General features: G+C 37.2%; 1 protein-coding gene across 3 annotated transcripts in view; it reads right to left on the bottom strand.

Moving 5' to 3' along the window:
• The window catches only part of LOC121383355 (formin-binding protein 1-like), an 82,700-nt gene extending 65,047 nt beyond the window's left edge, over positions 1-17,653 (bottom strand). For all 3 annotated transcript variants that reach the window (XM_041513334.1, XM_041513335.1, XM_041513336.1), the window contains exons 1-2: positions 17,520-17,653; positions 6,874-6,989 (exon numbers count right to left, since the gene is read on the bottom strand). In XM_041513334.1, coding sequence (XP_041369268.1) covers positions 6,874-6,989; positions 17,520-17,543 — 140 coding nt within the window. In that variant the 5' untranslated portion in view covers positions 17,544-17,653. The remainder of the gene's footprint in view (positions 1-6,873; positions 6,990-17,519) is intronic.
• Positions 17,654-21,909: the final 4,256 nt, after the last annotated feature.

Genomic DNA, 21,909 nt, shown 5'->3' with positions numbered 1-21,909 from the left:
CTGTTAAAGTTAATCATATTTAATTATTTACAATTTAAGTATCTGTAATAAATTCTGGTTACTAACAATTTTTAAAAATTAATTTTTACAGTTTTATAAAAACATTGTTTAATGTATGGTGGTTAAATGTAACAGTAAAACATGTAACTGTCTCCAGTGTGTACATGATTCACCATCAAAACATCTGTCAAATTAATTATTAATTAGTGTCAACTTTCATGTATGCAGCAGGCAAGTATCAGGTCACCAGTGACCCAGCAGAAAACCCATGCTTATTACAAACAGTATCACATCACCAGTGACCTGGCACAGGGCGTGACTACATTACAAACAGTATCACATCAGCAGTGACCTGGCACAAGTCGTGACTACATTACAAACAGTATCACATCAGCAGTGACCTGGAACAAGTTGTGTATATTACAAACAGTATCACATCACTAGTGACCTGACACGTCATGTATATTACAAACAGTATCACATCACTAGTGACCTGACACATGTCGTGTATATTACAAACAGTATCACATCACTAGTGACCTGACACATGTTGTGTCTATATTACAAACAGTATCACATCACCAGTGACCTGACACAAGTCGTGACTACATGACAAACAGTATCACATCACCAGTGACCTGGCACAAGTCGTGACTACATTACAAACAGTATCACATCAGCAGTGACCTGGAACAAGTTGTGTATATTACAAACAGTATCACATCACTAGTGACCTGACACATTTCGTGTCTATATTACTAACAGCATCACATCACCAGTGACCTGGCACAAGTCGTGACTACATTACAAGCAGTATCACATCAGCAGTGACCTGGAACAAGTTGTGTATATTACAAACAGTATCACATCACTAGTGATCTGGCACATGTTATGTATATTACAAACAGTATCACATCACTAGTGACCTGGCACATGTGTATATTACAAACAATATCACATCACTAGTGACCTGACACATGTCGTGTATATTACAAACAGTATCACATCACTAGTGACCTGACACATGTTGTGTCTATATTACAAACAGTATCACATCACTAGTGACCTGACACATGTCGTGTCTATATTACAAACAGTATCACATCACCAGTGACCTGGCACAAGTCGTGACTACATGACAAACAGTATCACATCACCAGTGACCTGGCACATTTCGTGTCTATATTACTAACAGCATCACATCACCAGTGACCTGGCACAAGTCGTGACTACATTACAAACAGTATCACATCAGCAGTGACCTGGCACATGCCTTGTCTATATTACAAACAGCATCACATTACTATTGGCCAAGCACAAGACCGTTATCTCATTAGAATGATCTGGCACAAGTCCTATATCTCATTACATTGACCTCATACAAGTCATGTCTACATTACAAACAGTATCATATTACTACTGCCTGGGCACAAGGCCTGTGTCTCATTATGAGTGACCTGGCACAAGCCCTGTGTGTCTTCCAAACAAAGCCCACCTGTCGAGATGGCTGAATCAACACTCTCATCTCAAACGTAAGCTTCACCCGGTGCGACACCAATGTTAATACATTCTCCTGTGCTCAGGTGTGCAAAGATGTGTAGCTGCACCTTGTCAGCAAACGACAGGTGTTAATACCCATGGCCTGGTCACAACAGACCATTATTTTACTATTGACAGGAAATGAATGTCTGATGACAACCCAATGTCAGTGAATACCGATCGCATAACAATATAACTGCCACACTTAATCTGGAGAATCAAAGAAAAAACCCACTTTCATTGCACAGCCAGGTTACTCTAAATACCATTTGGCCAAACAAGCAATTGTATATTATGTTTATCCCAGACACCATGGCATTCCACAGCCTCTGATCTATCAGTCACGAAGCACTGGTTCAGTCCACTGGTGGTGGTGGTGGTGGTGGTGGTGATGATGGTGGTGATGATGGTGGTGGTGGTGGGGGTGAGGCTGCAGTCAAGCACATCACTCATTACTAAATTGTTTATATACTGTTCATTTACAATATTTATGGGCTCAATTTTCTTAAAACATTACAAGCAATGATCAAGTCATAATAGTTTAACATATCATACATAAAACATTTAATGTCACTAGAACTGAGAATTAAAAAAAAGAAAAGATTTTTACTTTATTTGTCAAATAATTAAAACATAAATACAAGTTTTAGGATGGATCCCAAAAATTAAATATTAGCAATTTAATTTGGCGAATTTGGTCCAATAATTGTTAATAAAATTCAAATTTCAATTAGCTAAACAAAATTATTAAAGCTCTGTATTGATATGTATTTATTCATTGCTGGACAAATTTATTATTGTGTCAAAGGCTTAATAATGTAAGTAACTAGGGTGAGTTAATTGGAACAATTTTAATTTTACCTTTATTATATAATCGGTACAGACTGGCTGATTGACACATTTATGGTGTGACAAATTGATAAAAGATGGTATGGTGTTATGATTATGATAATCAATGATTCAGGTAAAAATCTTCCCGAGGTGGTTTAAATGATCTTTTAATATGTGTTCGAGCAAAATTTACACTACACAGATATCTTTCTATCTGTGAAGACTGCCTAAAGGATCATTGTACCAAGTTTCATAATAATCCAGCAAAACTCCAGAAGATAAATCTTCAAATGTTCAATGTTAAATACAAATTTTAATTTTAAAATTTAATAAAAATTCAACTTTGGAATTCCATCTCATAATCGTATGTTTCCAACCCAAAGACTGTGGTTTGTGGATGCAAACAATCCTGTTACATTTTCAACCTCTGTATATACTCGTGAGTACACACAATCCATTTACATCTGCAACCGCTGTATATACTCGTGAGTACACACAATCCTGTTATATCTGCAACCTCTGTATATACTCGTGAGTACACACAATCCATTTACATCTGCAACCGCTGTATATACTCGTGAGTACACACAATCCATTTACATCTGCAACCTCTGTATATACTCGTGAGGTACACACAATCCATTTACATCTGCAACCTCTGTATATACTCGTGAGTACACACAATCCTGTTACATCTGCAACCTCTGTATATACTCGTGAGTAGACACAATCATGTTACATCTGCAACCTCTGTATATACTCGTGAGTACACACAATCCTGTTACATCTGCAACCGCTGTATATACTCGTGAGTACACACAATCCTGTTACATCTGCAACCTCTGTATATACTCGTGAGTACACACAATCCTGTTACATCTGCAACCGCTGTATATACTGTGAGTACACACAATCCTGTTACATCTGCAACCTCTGTATATACTCGTGAGTACACACAATCCTGTTACATCTGCAACCTCTGTATATACTCGTGAGTACACACAATCCATTTACATCTGCAACCGCTGTATATACTCGTGAGTACACACAATCCTGTTACATCTGCAACATCTGTATATACTCGTGAGTACACACAATCCTGTTACATCTGCAACCTCTGTATATACTCGTGAGTACACACAATCCATTTACATCTGCAACCTCTGTATATACTCGTGAGTACACACAATCCTGTTACATCTGCAACATCTGTATATACTCGTGAGTACACACAATCCTGTTACATCTGCAACCTCTGTATATACTCGTGAGTACACACAATCCATTTACATCTGCAACCTCTGTATATACTCGTGAGTACACACAATCCTGTTACATCTGCAACATCTGTATATACTCGTGAGTACACACAATCCATTTACATCTGCAACCTCTGTATATACTCGTGAGGTACACACAATCCTGTTACATCTGCAACCTCTGTATATACTCGTGAGTATACACAATAAAACTGATTGTGAATGGTTATTCAATGTGCTGGTTGAGTCAGTCAGGGGTTTATTTCCTTGATTGCAATGTTGACCATTGTACACTTTATTGTTCTTTGAGCAGGTCCAAACAATGACACAGTGTATTTATTGTTTTACAAAGTAACAACAGACGCAAGAATGACAAAATTGGAATTTAAAATGCACACCAGCTGAGTGATGTAGATAAATAAATTAACTGCAAAAACGAAAATGGTTTACCTTCATTATATATATATATATATATATATATATATATATATATATATATATATATATATATATATATATATATATATATATATATATATATATATATCAGGGGTTTCCCTAGAGCGATAAGCCGACACGGCCCGTGCTCCCTTAGCCAGCCAAGTAAGCGCCTTCATGTCTGGTAAGCGCCTTAACTGCAGGACCGTGTCGGCTTAATTTGTAACATGTATACAAAACAATGGAGCTGTGATCCGTAACGTCATTCACCACACATTATCACACTTCCATTTGGTATCTCTGCAATTCTTTAGATGTTCACTTTGAGGTCCATTGATCGCACCGTTTTAACTGTCGGCGGGCCTGTGCTGGTCACGTGGTACAGATAACTGCTTGTTGTAATAGTGTATGTATGCTTGGGAATTACGCATCAAGACAAATCAAAGAAAATACCTATTAATTGAATAAACATCTCTGAAGGTGAAATTCTTGAGTAAAAGATGTCACCATTATTTTAATTTTGTAAAGTCTTTGAACCAAACCGACACTGCTTGTCAATTTGAATACGCATGCCAGTTTAGGGCCGAAAGACATGTCGGCTATCCCAAGGGCCGAGTTCAGCCAGACCGAGCGAAAACAAAACGTTCGCTACACTGGTGTGTGCGCTTCACGTTAAACCAAATGGACACTACGGACACCAATCAAATAGTTCGCGAACGTTAGGAAGAACGTTCGTTGGCTGAACTGAGGAAAGCTCGGCGTAATATACGTCACGCTTCAGAGTCAGCTGACACCCACGTGTCAAGAGACATCGTTGCGGACATGAACAATACGATTACATGGAAGTAAATCTTGATGTAAATGTGTAGAAAAACAATAGTTGTTTGCATCAATGAATACCTAACTGCAGTTTCGTTATTTCCTTTGTCTTTGTTAATTTTGTAGCTATGGTCGAGAGCACGCACTGAGATCGCGATCGCAGGAAATGAACATGCAGTATTTATACAAATTGCAGTTAAACGTACACTGAATTAGTTTACAATAATCATGTTTGTTAGATAATGCTAGATATGTATTTGTTAAACTGTGAGGTGACAAGCATTTAACACGACGCTGAAATCAACAGCAACAACATGGCGCAAATTATGAAATTGTTGGGGGTGGGGAATTGATGGGGTTTTTTTTTAAAAAGATTTAACCCCCCCCCCCCCCCCCAAAAAAAAAAAAACCCACAAAAACAACCCCAACATGATTTGATGGATTGAAGGCAAACACTTAACTGTTTTCAACCTACTACCCCACTTCTTTTGGCTTGATTTTTTTTTTATAATGATGCTATATATGTAAGCGCCTTAAAAAAATCCTGGGGAAAGGCCTGAATATATATATATATATATATATATATATATATATATATATATATATATATATAAAATAACACACACCATACACTAACTAGGAAGCTGTTTAATGAGTAAAATTAGTGAACATTAGTCATTTAGATGTGACATCATAAATTATGCTGTACCAGTATTGGTTTCTAAAGACAATGAACGGCCACTGAGGAAGTACTTGACTGTGTGTGGCGATCAATAACCAGGGAACAAGTGGGCCATTGTGCGCTATTGATCACTATATACCCTTCAAGTTGGCAGGGAACAAATTGCCACACAATATATTACATATTTTTTTTATAATCGCCACACACTATATTACATGAAAAAGAATCCATATCTATAACAAAATGGGTAAAATAGTTAAACACATGATGTTTGAAAAAAAAACCTCATCATGCAGCCAATCTGTTTGTTTTGGAAACTCAACAGACGGGCAAATTGTATACCACCCCCACCATCCATGGCAACACATGCAATAAACAGGTCTCTGACAGACTGCGACACACACCTAAAATACACACACACACCAAGTGTTGCCTAGCAGCATATGGCCTGCTTTTGAAAAACATTATCTTAAAAGGTATACTAGAAGAGATGTTGACCAACAAAGTATGCCTATAAATAACCTGAAAAGTACTTTACTTGATCACTTTAAAGGCATATTGTCACAGACCACTGACCTATTTAATGGTCTAACAAAGTATTACCTGAACAAAAATAATTTGATTTCTCCCTATATGTACTTTATTCAACCATCTTCATAACCACCATACTCCATTTATTAATGACATTTTGTAAAAATAATTGAATTTTGGCAATGGTCCATAATTCATAAACTAAACTTGTCGAGAGGGATGACATGGATTTCACTCGATCATGGTTCAGTTAAGGTGATGCGATAGCTAGATTTGATTTCCAACAATTAATGTAATTTTTATTTATTATCCATTTTTAGAGAAATAAGGTCCTTAAATCTGTGACAGTATGCCTTTAATGCACATGACATGGCAACTTACAAAAATAATCAAAGTTTCAAGAAAAAGTGAAATGAGTGTAAGTGACCTAATTATAACACTATGTACCTCGCACAATGTGATGGTCGGTTTCTGGACAAAACCCCCAAGAAAACACTTCGTGATCAGTGATGTGTGAAAACTAAACCACTTTTAAAAGTAACTTGTAACGACCTTATTAAAAAAAATATTTCATGAAATTTGCATTTAAAATGATGCATGTAAAGTAGGTCGCAGTGACAATTATATATATATAATTATTATATATGTAATTATTTTGTTTTATACAGCACTGAAAAAATTCTCCAGACAAACTATATTGACATACTGATGGCTACCCAATACCATAACGCAGTAGTTTCAGGGATGGACATAAAACAACATCAACTGACTCACTTGAGACTGCGAGCGTACTCCTGTTCTATAGTGCAGCGTTCCTTCAGAAAGTGAGTGAATTTCTCACAAAAATATATTCCTTTTTCTGTGTGTTGACCAACATTGTCATACTGGTCCTGGAAAAATAAATAAATAATAAATTGAAATAAATGGGCAATACAAATTAAAGTTTCCTGACCCATGGACCTCTTAGCCCCACCCCACAAAAAAAGAAGAAAAAAAAGTTAATTTAAATGGTCCTGGAAAAAAAACCCCAAGAGATATAAAAATACATACAGTATAAAGATGTGTCCTGTGCCCCTCCCCAGTACCCCCACCCCCAAACAAAATCAAATCATATGAAAAGAGATACCCATTTGGATACTGGAGTTCCAGTCAAATTGGCTTTGAGCTCGGACAGAGTAAAATTCTGTTGATCCTTCATTATTCCGGCTCTTACAGCTTCCTGTAACTGCTGCATAGCTACTGGAACAAAGTGTCCACGACCGTCCCACTACCTGGGATGTGGGCACATGGCCTGTGTAATTAGCCGAGCACAGCCAATGTTTGCTGGCTGGCTGCTTACAAGATCCACATCTAGGTAATCACAAGAGCCTGCAGGCCGGTCTCGAGAAGCGAACCACACCGGACCACGCCACCGTGCCTCAGGTGTGCTGTCATTCAATATCCGTAGCGTAATTACAGGTAACACTTGGCACAGGTCCTAATGAAACTGGCCAATAAGCCTACTGGACCTACGGACATGTAGCTAAATGTATCACAAGGAATAAAGGTTGAAATTTCTTGAACATGTATGTATGGTATCTAGAGATTAACATGGACAGGTATGTACAACACTTATTTGACTGTCGTTTACACTTTGGGGTTTAATACACTTCATTTGATAAAACATATTTTTAATTACACTATTTCCCATCCACTCCCAAAAATGACCCCCCCCCCCCCCCCCCCGCAAAAAAATAAAAACAAAAACCCCATACCCACAAATACATATATATGCAGACCTTGCCATCTAAGGGCAGCCATCACTCTCACGCATCATAACTAGTTCAAGGTGCGTAACTTTTGGCTCTCCTTTGCATGTGAATTTATATGGCATCAATATGTTAATATCTTAAATGGGTTCCCATAATAAAAGTTTGGGAATCAACTGATTACTTCCTTCAATTATTTTCACGGCAAAGTCCGATATATGAATGTCACATTTATCAAGTCATACATATATACACAAAAGTTAAGAGCTTGGGGTTGATGGGATGAAAAGTTTATTTTGTTTAATGACACCACTAGAGCACATTGATTTATTAATCATGGGCTATTGGATGTCAAGCATTTGGTAACTTTGACATATAGTCTTAGAGAGGAAACCTGCTAAAAATGTTCATTAGCAGCAAGAAATCTTTTATATGCATCATCCCAAACAGGATTGCACATACCACTTCCTTTGATATACCAGTCATGGTGCATTGGCTGGAATGAGAAATAACCCAATGGACCAACTGAGGGTGATCAATTCCACACTGACCGCACATCAAGCGAGTGCTTTACCACTGGGCTGCGTCTCGCCTTGTGATGGAACAAGGAAGGAAGGAAAGGTTTTATTTAACGACGCACTCAACACATTTTATTTACGGTTATATGGCATCGGACATATGGTTAAGGACCACACAGATATTCAGAGGAAACCCACTGTCACTACTTCAGGGGCTACTCTTTTCAATTAGCAGCAAGGGATCTTTTATATGCACCATCCCTCAGATAGGACAACACATACCACAGCCTTTGATATACCAGTCGTGGTGCACTGGCTGGAGCGAGAAATCATGATGGGACAAGGACATAACTCCAACAACATGGTACTTTTAATATGGATTAAAAATTTAAATGCAATCCATGTTTACATTTTTTGCAGTTTATGACCTAAAGTGTTATTCATCTGGAATCAGGGCAACTCGCAAAGAGCAACACAGGTCACTTAAAATTCATAGGAGACCATGGGATATGGACTCAACTTGCTGAAGTTTTAGTTATATTTCTAACGAATACAAACAAGAGCTTTTTACATTAGAATATTTCCTGTGTTACATTTACAAAATTCTCAATGACTCATGGTAGATTACCAAAAAAGAAAGAAAAAGGTTTAAGATTTTATGGTAAAAAAAACTGTGAGTGAGTAGGTAGGTAGGTAGGTAGGTAGGTATTATTATTATTATTATTACTAGATGTAAGCAGTGCTATGGATGGGCAAGTTTAGATAGGGTGTTGAGGTTTCCTCCAAATATATGACAACCATGTAGTTAGCCAGGACTCTTTAGCCAACGGTGCAACCCCTGCAATTGCCCATGGCAATCAGCAATCAGCAATGCTGTAGGGGTTTTACTTCTCACCAGCACTTTTTTTGCTGTGGACTATATTAAAAAAATTTTATTCCTCAGCATGTTTATTTTTTTGCTATGGAAATTTTCCTAATAGCAGGAGTTGTTAGCAGAGGCTATATACACATGGACATAGTACATATAGCTACTTTTGTAATGTAACATATTGCGCAACCTCCATTAAACTTGTATTTATGGAATTCATTTTTGTACACAATATTTATCATGATGTGTGTATGGTAGTCAGCTGGCCTGGGGCGTAAAGAGACCCTTACCAAATGCGGCATTAGTAAGAGTACAAAGGCGGCAGTCAGCAGTACAAATCAAAAGGATAAGTGGTCAGAATGATGGGAAACTGTTAAAACAGCTTTATTATTATTACATTACTATAAATTGTTTAAAAACAAACTTTGATATTGTGGAATGTAATCAGGGATTCTAGACTGTTTTTAATTCACTTGCCATCGTGGCCTCTGGATTTTAAAACATTAACACGGTTTTTAGTTTTGATTAATAATTTTGTTTTTATTACAGTTTAATTCATATAACAATGCATGCTATGTAACTGACAGTTTTGACGATTTTGATTTATGACAAAATTTTGTTTGACACACTGCCACTTGTATATATATTAGTAATTATATACTTACAGTGATAATAAATTAATCTGTACAATGGCCAGAGACAGATCCATGAAATGTATATGGGGGGAGGCTTTGGGGAAAACGGCACATGGATCTCAACTCATGAAAAGGGCAACCCAATGAAAATAAGAATACCCCCCAAAAAATAAACACAAAAAAACCCTAAACAAAACAAAACAACAATATATGTCCCTTACTGGGCCCAACAAATTTTCATATCCCTTAAGTTCAAGGGCCATAACTGTAAAAAAAAGAGGATAAATCATCATGAAAGTCAAATTTGATCTGTAATAATATATGATAAAGTTATATACAAAATTTCCATTAGTATCTCAAGGCACACACAGACAGATGGACAGACAGACACAAGGACGGGGATAAAATTAAAAGGCACTCAAATATATTCAGGGGGAACAACAGGTCCCCTGGTCGCCCCATGTCATGGATCTGCCTCCGACGGTTTAGGTCTCACTACACAGATCACTTCCAGGTGAGAGTTCATTGATCACAATCCACTATAGTTCCTAATTGTGACACGTTATGGTTCACATATTCACTTCCAGGAAATGGTGAAGAATTAAAACAATATGTATGTTTAATAATAAGCCTTCTGGCTGTATTTTGCCCATGTTATTTTGTAATATTGTGCATCGACCTTTTGGGACATGGGTATATAGCGCAAGAGACAACCGGAGTGAATCGGTTAATGAACCACCTGTTCAGACATGTACTACAGCCAGATGCGGTCATATAGCAAAAAACTGAGAAGGAAATGTTCTCAATTTTGGAGTGAAAATAAATGCTTATATAATGTATGTTCACAATGGTGTATGTTGTTAGTGCCAACGAGAACCCACTCTATTGGCAATCTTTGTTTGAAGTTGGGCAATTTAACATGGGTTTCAACGGCAGATGACATCTGTGTAGTGAGACCTTAAACAGAAAATAATAATAATAATACTTAGAACAAAAAATAATAATAAGACCATTAAAATTATTTAAATTTTGTAAATATAATGTCGAGGTGACCTAGTTATAGTATGCAACACATTGCCATCTGAAATTGTACCTGCATGCAAGGTTTTATATTCTTCTATGAATTGATAAGGAAGGTATGGCCCGGACACGGATTTCCTTTACATTTAATGTGCAGTAATTCGTGAAAAGTAGGTCATGGTGTCCTATAGTCCTTCCCAGCCTCCATGAATGTTGTTTTTTGTAAATAACTTCAGACTGATTTGATGTAAGAAAAAAAGGTAAAAGTGTTGTAAAAAACATAAACAAACACTATTTTTGTGTGCAATTTAGAAAACAATCGGATCAGAAATACCACAGTAAAAAAACAGTTACTTTGAGGACTGTAGTTATGGTATGCAACAAACCACCATTCCATATTGTACTGCATGCAAGGTTTGATAATCCTACATGAATTGATAAGAAAGATATGCTAAGAAAGATGGACGTACAGACAGACAGACTGACAGTTGCCATACCACAATACAATCTGTCAAAGACAGTATAATTTTAGCTCCCCTTAGCATATGAATTTATATGGTATCAAGGGTGGGACGTAGCCCAGTGGTAAAGTGTTCGCTTAATGTGTGGTCAGTCTGGGATCCATTCAGCTATTTCTCACTCCAGCCAGTGCACCACGACTGGTATATCAAAGGCTGTGGTATGTGCTATCCTGTTTATGGGATGGTGCATATAAAAGATCCCTTGCTACTAATGGAAAAATGTAGTGGGTTTCCTTTCTTAGACTATAAGTCAAAATGACTAAATGTCTGACATCAAATGGCTCATGATTAATAAATCAATGTGCTCTAGTGTTATCTTTAAACAAAACAAAACTTTATATGGTATCAATATGGTAATATCTTAAATGGGTTCCCGTAATCTAAGTTTGAGCCTTGGTATTGCCAAGTTCACTTTACTTTCCACAACTGATTTACCCTCCTTTACACTGCTAAAAGGTAACAGTCAAAATGTTTTCACTGTTCACTAGTAACAGTGAAATAATTTTCACTGTTCACCGAGGACATATTCTCTTTTGAAGCAACAAGATTTTATTGGAAATGGGATACTAACGTGCAAAGCTAAAGTTCTTTAAAAAATTCTCTTCTGTTCAAATATTGCATATATTAGCTATTCATGATTCTCATTTATTGAAAATAAAGATATAGAGGGGATGATTTTCCGTGATCACTGAAAAACGGACGGAATCGCAGAATTTAGTAACTGAAACGGAATTTGCGATTTTTAAAAAATAACCTTCAAACGATATTTCTGGTTCAAGCACCATAATAAATATTTTTGGTAGTTTTAAGATTCAATATTGATAATATACACAGTGTTTTGGTATGCAAACTTTCACTGTATGCCTAAATATTTTCAGAACCGTTAATTCTCGGAAGTTACTTTTAATTGCCATAAGCTTGCAACAAAACATGTGACTGTTTACCCGTGTCACTTTACACAGTGAAATTTAACTTGAAACATAAAAATAAGCATGTACTAATACAATTTTAGAATGTTGAATATATAAGATTTCTAGTACGTTCAATTTCGACATTTTTCAATAATACTTTACTAATAATTACGATTCGTGAGCATAGCCAATTTACACAATGCTTTCGTTGGAAAAACTAATTTCGTAAAACTTCGGGCATATTCGTTAATCTGTATGGAAACATTTCACATTGATAGTCCATCCCACGGGGAACGCCTTTTTTCATGTTACGGAATTTACTACACGTTATTTATTTCTGAACTGATTGTTTTCTAAAATGCACACAAAAATAGCATTTTACTTTTCTTCTCACCGGTTTATTATTGTAACACATGTAGCACGTGCTACAGACCGTGCAGTTCAGTGGGTCCCACGGTGAGGCATTGTGTACATTTTCCCCAGGTAATTTTTCACCTCTCCCCGAGGTGGTTGCAAAATATATATCTTGGGAATTGGGCCCCAGCTATTATTTGTGCTACAGGCTCCGCTGATCCTTAAACCGGCTCTGAATATATAATTCTAGGCAAATATATAGATTTTTTTTAAGTTATAAAATAATGTCGAAACTTTAAAACGATTGACAGAACAGTGCTTAGTTTCGGTTCACTACCACTGGCCTATATCAAGATTGACCCGACCTCGTTTGAATATGTAATTTGTGCACACAGCACGCTAGTTAGGTTACAGAGAAGCATACATGTGTAATCGAGTGACATGTGCCCTTTTTTGTTCTTTTTTGTTTTTGTTCACGTTTTTTAATCATTCTGGAACTAATAAAATGTTATCATGTATTTATTTATTTATACATATTTTTTGGCAACTAATGTAAGATTATGAACAATGCATTACCAAATTTTTAGTTCATATTTTCATGAAAATATCGGGGTTTGTCAATGGTGTGTTTTGTTTATAAATGAAACTTACCTATAATCCATCAGATGAAATGAAACTGAAAGCCACACAATCAACAATTATTTATTGTTTGAATTTATGGGAGAATGGGTCTCTTTATTATTATTAAATACAAACAATAATTAACCGTAATTAAGTTTGTGGCTTTGTTTTAACCGCTGTTTATTTACGGATGAAGGTGGGAACCAAGTGGTGCAGTTTATACACTTCTTTTTTTTTTTTAAGTTTGTTTCAAAAAAATTTTTAACAGGTATTTTAAAAAATAGCAATAGCAAACCAGCTCAGAGCTGGAACAATAAAACAAATGTATATGGTTTATAACAATAAAACATGACACTAATTGAACACAAAAACGGAAAAAACCCAGAATTTACAAAAATCTGAAACGGAATGTGGCAAAATCTGAAATGGAAAATCATCCCCTCTATATCAACTAATAGGCAAAGATACACTGTATCCTAATTTTTTCTGGCATGTACAAGGAATCAATTTTTGTTTTTCTTTGGTGAATTCCAGATTTTGGGTCAGAAGTTTAGTAAAAGATGGAATCCTAAAATATGTAAATTACAAAAAAATTACGATTTGAATGGTTAAAAAAAAAAGCAAAAAAAAAATGAAAGCAAAAACTGACCTAGGTTCAGTGACTGACTAGTACAATCTAACTATTTATAATCTAGAATAGAAAAAGTAGAAGTGACTTCTCTCTTCCCAGAAGAAAGGGGAGAAGTTTAATAATAAGTAGGCAAAGTGAATATTTATCAGTTGATTTGAAAAAATTCTGAATTACACACTAATCGTAATATTTGGATATAAAATACTACTACTTCCAGTAATAAAATATAAACAAAACAATTGTATGTTTAATTAAAAATGTGATTTAATTAAGTAGTTGATAATGTGTCATTATGTTCAAATGAAAGTAACAATTAGTATTTTCTGGCATTATTGAAATGAATATGGCTGAGAATTAACAACACTTCACTGGTCACTGCAAACAGTGAAACATGCATAGATGTAAAGTTTGGCGCCAAAGTAAAAACATAGTCCAACAAGGTGCCAAGCGAGCTTATGTCCAGGTGATTTTGTTTTTGACTTCTCACTACTGCTAATAACTTGGTGACTTGAGCAAACGTTCGGCAAAGAAAACATACATTTTCGCTGGCTAGATTAGGCAGGCCATAGGATTACACATTTCACGGGAAACGCTTTTTCGGTTCTGTGCCTTGTGATCATGGGAACCCATCGGAAACTGGTTTTAGGTTCCGTGAAAACAAGTCATTTTTAATACCATTGATTTAAATTATCACAAAAATCTGTGCAAAGAGACACATTTTCAAACTGAATATAAAGTTAATTTTTGACACGGTCTCTCCATTATAAGCATGCTATGGTGATTTTGACAGCTGAATAAAAATAATGGTTTACGCCTACATCATTTCCTCCCATAATGAAACCACAGGAAATAATGGGACCTATTTGATTGTCACCTTCAGACTTAGTGAAAGTAGTTTCTACAAAATTGTATTTGAATTTAAATACTATTTCTTCACCCCTAAATTTTGGTTCCGTGATTTTTCTGACATGCTACAAATGTGGTATTGGAAACAGATTGTTACCATGAAATCCGAAGGTCTGATAAACATAACATGTATGTAATAACTTAGTTGACTTTGTATTTCAGGCGAAAATTATATAATACAAGTTAATGTACTTTTGAATAGCGGACATGCCCTTTTAAAATACTGCACCCTCTCCCTGGGAAAACACTATCTGCCTATGTAGGAACAATTTACAGAAACAATCAGCCACATTACAGGCCTGCGGTCAAACTTCCCATACCGTATGTTGCATTTGTACTGGAACAATTTACAGAAACAATTGGCCAAATTACAGGCCTGCGATAAAACTCCCCATACCTTATGTTGCATTTGTACTAGAACGATTTACAAAAACAATCGGCCACATTACAGGCCTGCGGCCAAACTCCCCACACATTATGTTGCATTTGTACTAGAATACAACTCTGGAAAGTTGTTTCATTAAAAAACATGAAACCGTTGACACTTATTTATTTGGAATGAACATTTGTTGCACTTCATTCAGGTCACAATTACTCCAAAAATCTTCATCGGCAGGCATTGAAATAAGTCGAGAACGGTAGTTCAGGTTACCACATGTAAGAAAAGTCGAGAACGGTGTTTCGTTCTTGACAAAAATTTCAACGTAGTTTCGTTTCCGAATGTAAATCAGGCAATGCATTCCGGACTACCACACTTCATTTTCTTGTAAGGAATTGCATCGATGTTCGTGTGCACTTGTGCAACTGCAAGCAATTATAGTCATTTTGCGTTTAAGCAGCATCCACTAGATGAATTTACTTCCGCGTTTCGTCTTCTCATACGAAATTGCACCGATGTTCGTGCGTACTTGTGCAATTGCAAGCAATTTCGGCAATCTGCGTTTAAGCAATTAAAGCCCACTAGATAAATTTACTTCCGGATTTCGTTTCTTGTTCCGATGTTTGCGTGCATCGATACAATTTCAGAATGTCTGCGTTAAAAGTAGTAGTAACAGGAATTCAACTCTAACTTTCATATAGTTGTGGTAACCAGGCTATATTTTGTGGTAACCTGTTAATGAGTTACCAGACACAATGCTTATGTCGATCAGGGCTAGCTCTCGGTGAGCAAAACATTTCGCCAGCTTGCCTAGTAAAACCTCAAAAATTGCAGAAATTGTCAGTTATTTTCTTTAAAATGTCAATTATTACATGAAATTTTTTCACCAAACTAAATTAAAATTTGCCAACTGCTTTCAAAATTCTCGAATCTGGCAAGTGCCAGAGCTAGCCCTAGTCGATGTCTGAATCGGTCTAAGCCAATTGGCCTTGTCCTCTTATTTGCCAAAATTGAGGCCAGAAATTAGACTGACAACTTGAGTTTTGAGTTATGGTGTTTTGTAAGGTATTGTCCTTGTAGCATGTTCATGAAATAAGTCGAGGAGGTTACTACATGTTACCACCAGCTAGTTTGATCAATGGTGTGCTGTGTAAATATAAATTACACATAGTAGTATCAGTACAAGAACAGTGAGATGAATGCAAAACTTAACGAATGATAATAGTCAACTTCATAAATGTGTTGTAACCTATGTGTTACCATGCCCCTAATTTATATAACTAGGGACTATGCTATTTCGATAGGTCATGGGAAGATCTATTCTATAAACTGTTCGCGAGCGCACTATGAATGAGTTACATTCAATGCTTATTGTTTGAAAATCTATGGTGAGCAATAAACTGCAGGCCTCTGAAAATTGTAAAAATTATGATTTTGTGCACGTGTGGTTCGTGCAAGTCTGGTTTTGCATATGATCTATTTCTATATATATATAGATGTTGTGAGGCTTCTTCCTGTACATTATCATAGTGTGTGTATTAGTAAGTATGTGAAATATTGATTATCAGTGAAAGTTCTTGAGAATGATCAATGTAACAGTATTTAAATATCAACATAGGATTATTGTTGTAAGACAGTGGGAATCTTTTAAGGGCTAGCTCTGGGTGATGAATATTTGTTGCAAAATTATCTTTAAAAAATTCAAAACGAGCAAAATATGAATTATTTCACCAATTGTTTTCACCAAATTAAAATAAATTTTGCAATTGAAGAATGTGGCGAGTGTCAGCGCTAGCCACGCTTTGCCTACTCTTTGGTAGACAGATATCCTACTTTTTCACTATAGAGACGTGTCTGAAGGCAAAGTGTTCATGACCACCAAAATGTCCATTTAGCTATCAAAAACCAGAGTACTCAGGCTACAAGAACATTGGAAACTAATATTTACTAACCACAGTATAATAGCATAAGGGCCACTACTAAAAGAACATAGTTCATAAATAATCATTCCTGTTTTGTTTCTTTCAAAAGTAAGTTTTTTAAAGTCCATAAATTCCTACCAAACTATTATCATCAAATTTAACCTACTTAGAACAGGAAGAAACCTGTGTTTTATTCTCGTGCATACTCTACTCCCTAAAAGTGGCTGTATTAAGTTAGCTGTGCTGCGAATTTTATCAATTTCATTTATATTTCAGTTGCAGACAGTAGAATTAGAACTAGAAATCCGACCTGTCATAACAAAATAATCTTCTATCAATGATCGTGTGCAAACGCGTAATTTTTACATCATGGTGATTTGCCTTACCCACAACTCTAATCCCCAGCTCATGACTGCATAGGTGCAATTCAACAAGACACAAGCCGATAAATAAAATTACTCTTTGATACTTAAATATCTCTTATTTCCTTCTCTCGTTGATCAATAATGGCCGACGCTGAATCACGCGGACTTCCGGGATTACGAGATTTGCATGCAGAAAGATAATGAATATAATTTTATGAGTTTCCATTAAATATTTATTCATGTATTTAGAAATAAATATAATTTTAATTCAATCAAGTATTTTAGATTCTTAATAATATAAACTAGGATCCGATTTGTCGATCGATATGTCTCGGTGAAAAAAAAACCCGACCGACATTAAACTTCGGAACATCTCGGGTGATTACGGATCATGAGGCGGGATCAAATGAATGAATGTTTAACGACACCCCAGCACGAAAAATACATCGGCTATTGGGTGTCAAACTATGGTAATGGAAAAACAAAGCGATGATCAACATCAATATAAAAATTCAACAGGTAAATAAAAACACAGTGTAAAGGACTGTGTTAAAATACAAATATCACAGATACATATAATTGAAATTTAGAATAAAATTCAGTATCACGTAAAAATTCTAAAATAATTTCTGGATGGAATCGAAATGATTCCATCACATTTCTTTGTCCAAATAAATATTTTCGAGTTGCTGACAAATGCTGACACTCCACCAAAATGTGTCGCACAGTCAGAAGACACTGACAGTGCTCACACTGAGGTGGAGGATCTTTCTTTAAGAAAAATTAATGGGTCAAGTAAGTATGACCGATGCGAGCACGACACAAGACAATTTCATCCTTCCTGCACTGTCTATAGGAGGACTGCCACTCCCCAAGACTGGCTTGATAACATGAAGCTTGTTCGCAACTGCACCGTCCCAATCACATTGCCAAGTCGAAAAGATACATTTGTTGATATTAAATTTAAAATCCAAAGCAGACTTGGAAGCTGAATCTGCCTTTTCATTACCTCTGATGCCAACATGGCTGGGGAGGCGGGATCAAGCTCAGTCAGTAAAAGTTTTAAAGTTTGTTTTTGTTTTTGTTTAACGACACCACTAAAGCACATTGATTTATCAATCACCGGCTATTGGATGTCAAACATTTGGTAATTTTGATGATGATGATGATGATAACTAGTTTAACGTGCCCATATACCACTAGGGTTTCGAACACGCCCATCCCGAGTCCGACCTCCGATAAGATCGGTGGCCTGACTCGGGATGGAGTGGGGGGGGGGGGGGGGGGGGAGGTGAAAATGGGCAGAATTTTGAAAATAGCAATTAGTAAAAACGTTAATAGAATAAATAAAAAAAATAAAAAGGTTACAAGCCAAAAAGAAAAAGAATAGACTGCTCGGTCGAATATTTATATAATTTGGAGCATTTTAGAAGGACAGTCCAAAATTAAATAAGAGAAAGAAGAGAGGATCGGACTATTTAATAATATTTTTAAAAAAGAAGTAATTTCGACATAAAATTTTGAACGCAGATCTAAAAGTTTAAAGTCCGATCGATATGTCCACGCGAGTGGCCTCGTTAAGGCCGTTTGGGTGCACAGTTTAAAGGGACGAGATGGGTTGCATCCCGTCAAGAAAACCCCTAGATTAACAGTCGATAGACGTTGAAGGTGTAGTGCTGTGCTGAAATACAGATCTCGAGAAGCCGGATCCGTCTGAACGAGAGAGAGTATCAGACTAGGGTATAGTCCAGTCGTCATGGTTTGGTATAGTGGTGCGGACGGGCCCGACTCCGGAGGGTACGAGATGGTATCACTATAAAGCAAGGTAAAGTTTAGAAAAAGAGTAGTAGGGGCCGCTTCCTATTTCTTCTTAGAGTGGGGCGGTCAATCTTCCAATGCTGCTAGGACAGGCTCGGACATGTAGAAACTAAACGCGAACAACCGTGGCGTTCTGCAGAATGGTCGTCATACGAGACACGAAAAAAAAAAAACAGTCGACAGCCAGACGGAGAAATGACGTGGAAGCAAGGAATCTCGCTAAAAAAGAATCCAACCTGGTGGTGCAGGCTGTCGAAACGAGAAGCGTTCCAGCGTTCAATCAGTTCCAATGGCCGCATACATCCCAGTAGAAAACTTCTTTTCGCTGACAAAAACAACGAAATGAAGGACCCCCAAGTCGAGCATTCGAAAGCACGTGCAGTGTGCACAAACGAAACAAACACGTCTTACCGCGTGGAGCTTCAGACTGGGAATGGTAATTTTGACCCACTACATTTTTTTTCCATTAGCAGCAAGGATATTTTATATGTGCCATTCCACATACAGGATAACACATTCCACTGCCTTTGATATATCAGTCTCCGTGGACTGGCTGGAACGAGAATTAGACCAATAGGCCCACAAACGAGAATCGATCCCAAACCAACCGCGCATCAAGCGAGCTTTTTAGCACTGGGCTACCGTACGCCCCTAGAAAGTTTTAAAGACACCACCAGAGCACATTTATTTGGTAATAATCGGCTATTGGATGTCATACATTTTGTAATTATTGACCTGCAGCAAGGCATCTTTTATAGGCCCAGGGCTATATATTTTAACAGACAGAAAATAAGAATATATAGACCTACACACCACGACCTAATTTGATATGCCAGTCGTTGGGCACTAGTTGGAACGGGAGAACACCCAAGCAGAGACTAATTCCACTGAGATAGATGCCATGCCGACTGAGCTAGCCTAGATCCCACTATAGATGCCATTCCGACTGAGCTAGCCTAGATCCCAACGCTTCCCAGCACATATTGCCCCAGTCAATTAGCTATGAGATGTTTGAACAAAGACATCTTCTACTTTCAGTTGCTAGGGTCTTCACGAGTCCAAAATGTTGGACTCGAGTACTCGAAGATCAAACTCGACCCGGAATTCGAGTACCCGACACTTACACTAGAATATAATGAGACTAAGGCATAAAGTAAAATTCCAGGGTAGAATATGGATGCCAAATCATGCCATTGTATTGCATTTCACATATTCGACTTGTTTTCCCGCCATGTCTTATATCCCTATGGGGGGCGAGACGTAACCCAGTGGTAAAGCGTTCGCTTGATGCGCGGTCGGTCTAGGATCGATCCCCGTCGGTGGACCCATTGGGCTATTTTTTGTTCCAGCCAGTGCTCTACAACTGATGTAACAAAGGCCGTGATGTGTACTATCCTGTCTGTGGGGTGGTGCATATAAAAGATCCCTTGCTGCTAATCGAAAAGAGTAGCCCATGTGGTGGCGAAAGCGTGTTTCCTCTCTCAATATCTTTGTGGTCCTTAACCATATGTCTGACGCCATATAACCGTAAATAAAATGTGTTGAGTGCGTCGTTTAATAAAACATTTCCTTCCTTCATATCCCTATAATGTAATCGGCAGCAAGTATATGGCAAAATGACGTACATTCGACTTTTGTTTTCCCTCCATGCCTTATAGCCCTATAATGTAACCGGCTGCAAGCACATGTTAAAATAACGTGATTTTTTTTTTTTTTTAATTAAATGAGAGTGCTCTTCCTTACACGGGTACTCGTGTCCTGTGAACGGACTCGAATCTTGTTAGACCCAACCCGTACCCGAGTACTTAGTACTCATGGAGACCCTATCAGTTTGCTGGACCTCCTATCTAATGACATTGTCACTTGTTAAATATTGTTACTAGTATAAGGAAGGAAGGAAATGTTTTATAATTGTGCTAGGATATTGTAACCATTGTAACATGTCTTGTTTTTCTTTTCTTGCTATTTATATTATTGTTCATGTCTGTACAATTCATATATGGAAAGAAATGACTGATTGGTATCATTCCCAGTCTGCAGCTCGTCACGGTAAGACATGTTTGTGCACACTGCAGGTGCTTTCGCGGCTCGACTTGGGGATCCTTCACTTTTGTTGTTTTTATCAACGAAGTGAAGTGTTTTACTGGGATGTATGCGGCCATTGGAACTGATTGAACGCTGGAACGCTTCTCGTTTCGACAGTCTGCACCACCAGGTTGGATTCTTTTTTAGCGAGATTCCTTGCATCCACGTCATTTCTCCGTCTGACTATGTTGACTTGTATTTTTCGTGACTCGTATGACGGCCATTCTGCAGAACGCCACGGTTGTTCGCGTTTAGTCTCTACAGCACTTCCTAGCAGCACTGGAAGATTGACCGCCCCACTCTAAGAAGAAATAGGAAGCGGGGTCTAGCTATCCAGAGACAGGCCCCGGGACGGACATGCTCGAAACGCCAATGGTATATGAGGATGTAAACATTATTCGCACTCGACTCGCATTCACAGTTTGATTCGTGGTGTTTCGAGTGAGACTTTCGGAACAACTCGGCCAATTACGGATTCTCCAATATTATTTGAAACTCCCCGATTGGT

Source organism: Gigantopelta aegis, chromosome 10, assembly GCF_016097555.1.
Source record: "Gigantopelta aegis isolate Gae_Host chromosome 10, Gae_host_genome, whole genome shotgun sequence".
In the NCBI taxonomy this organism is placed as follows: domain Eukaryota; kingdom Metazoa; phylum Mollusca; class Gastropoda; order Neomphalida; family Peltospiridae; genus Gigantopelta; species Gigantopelta aegis.
This window is presented reverse-complemented; position numbering and strand designations above follow the sequence as displayed.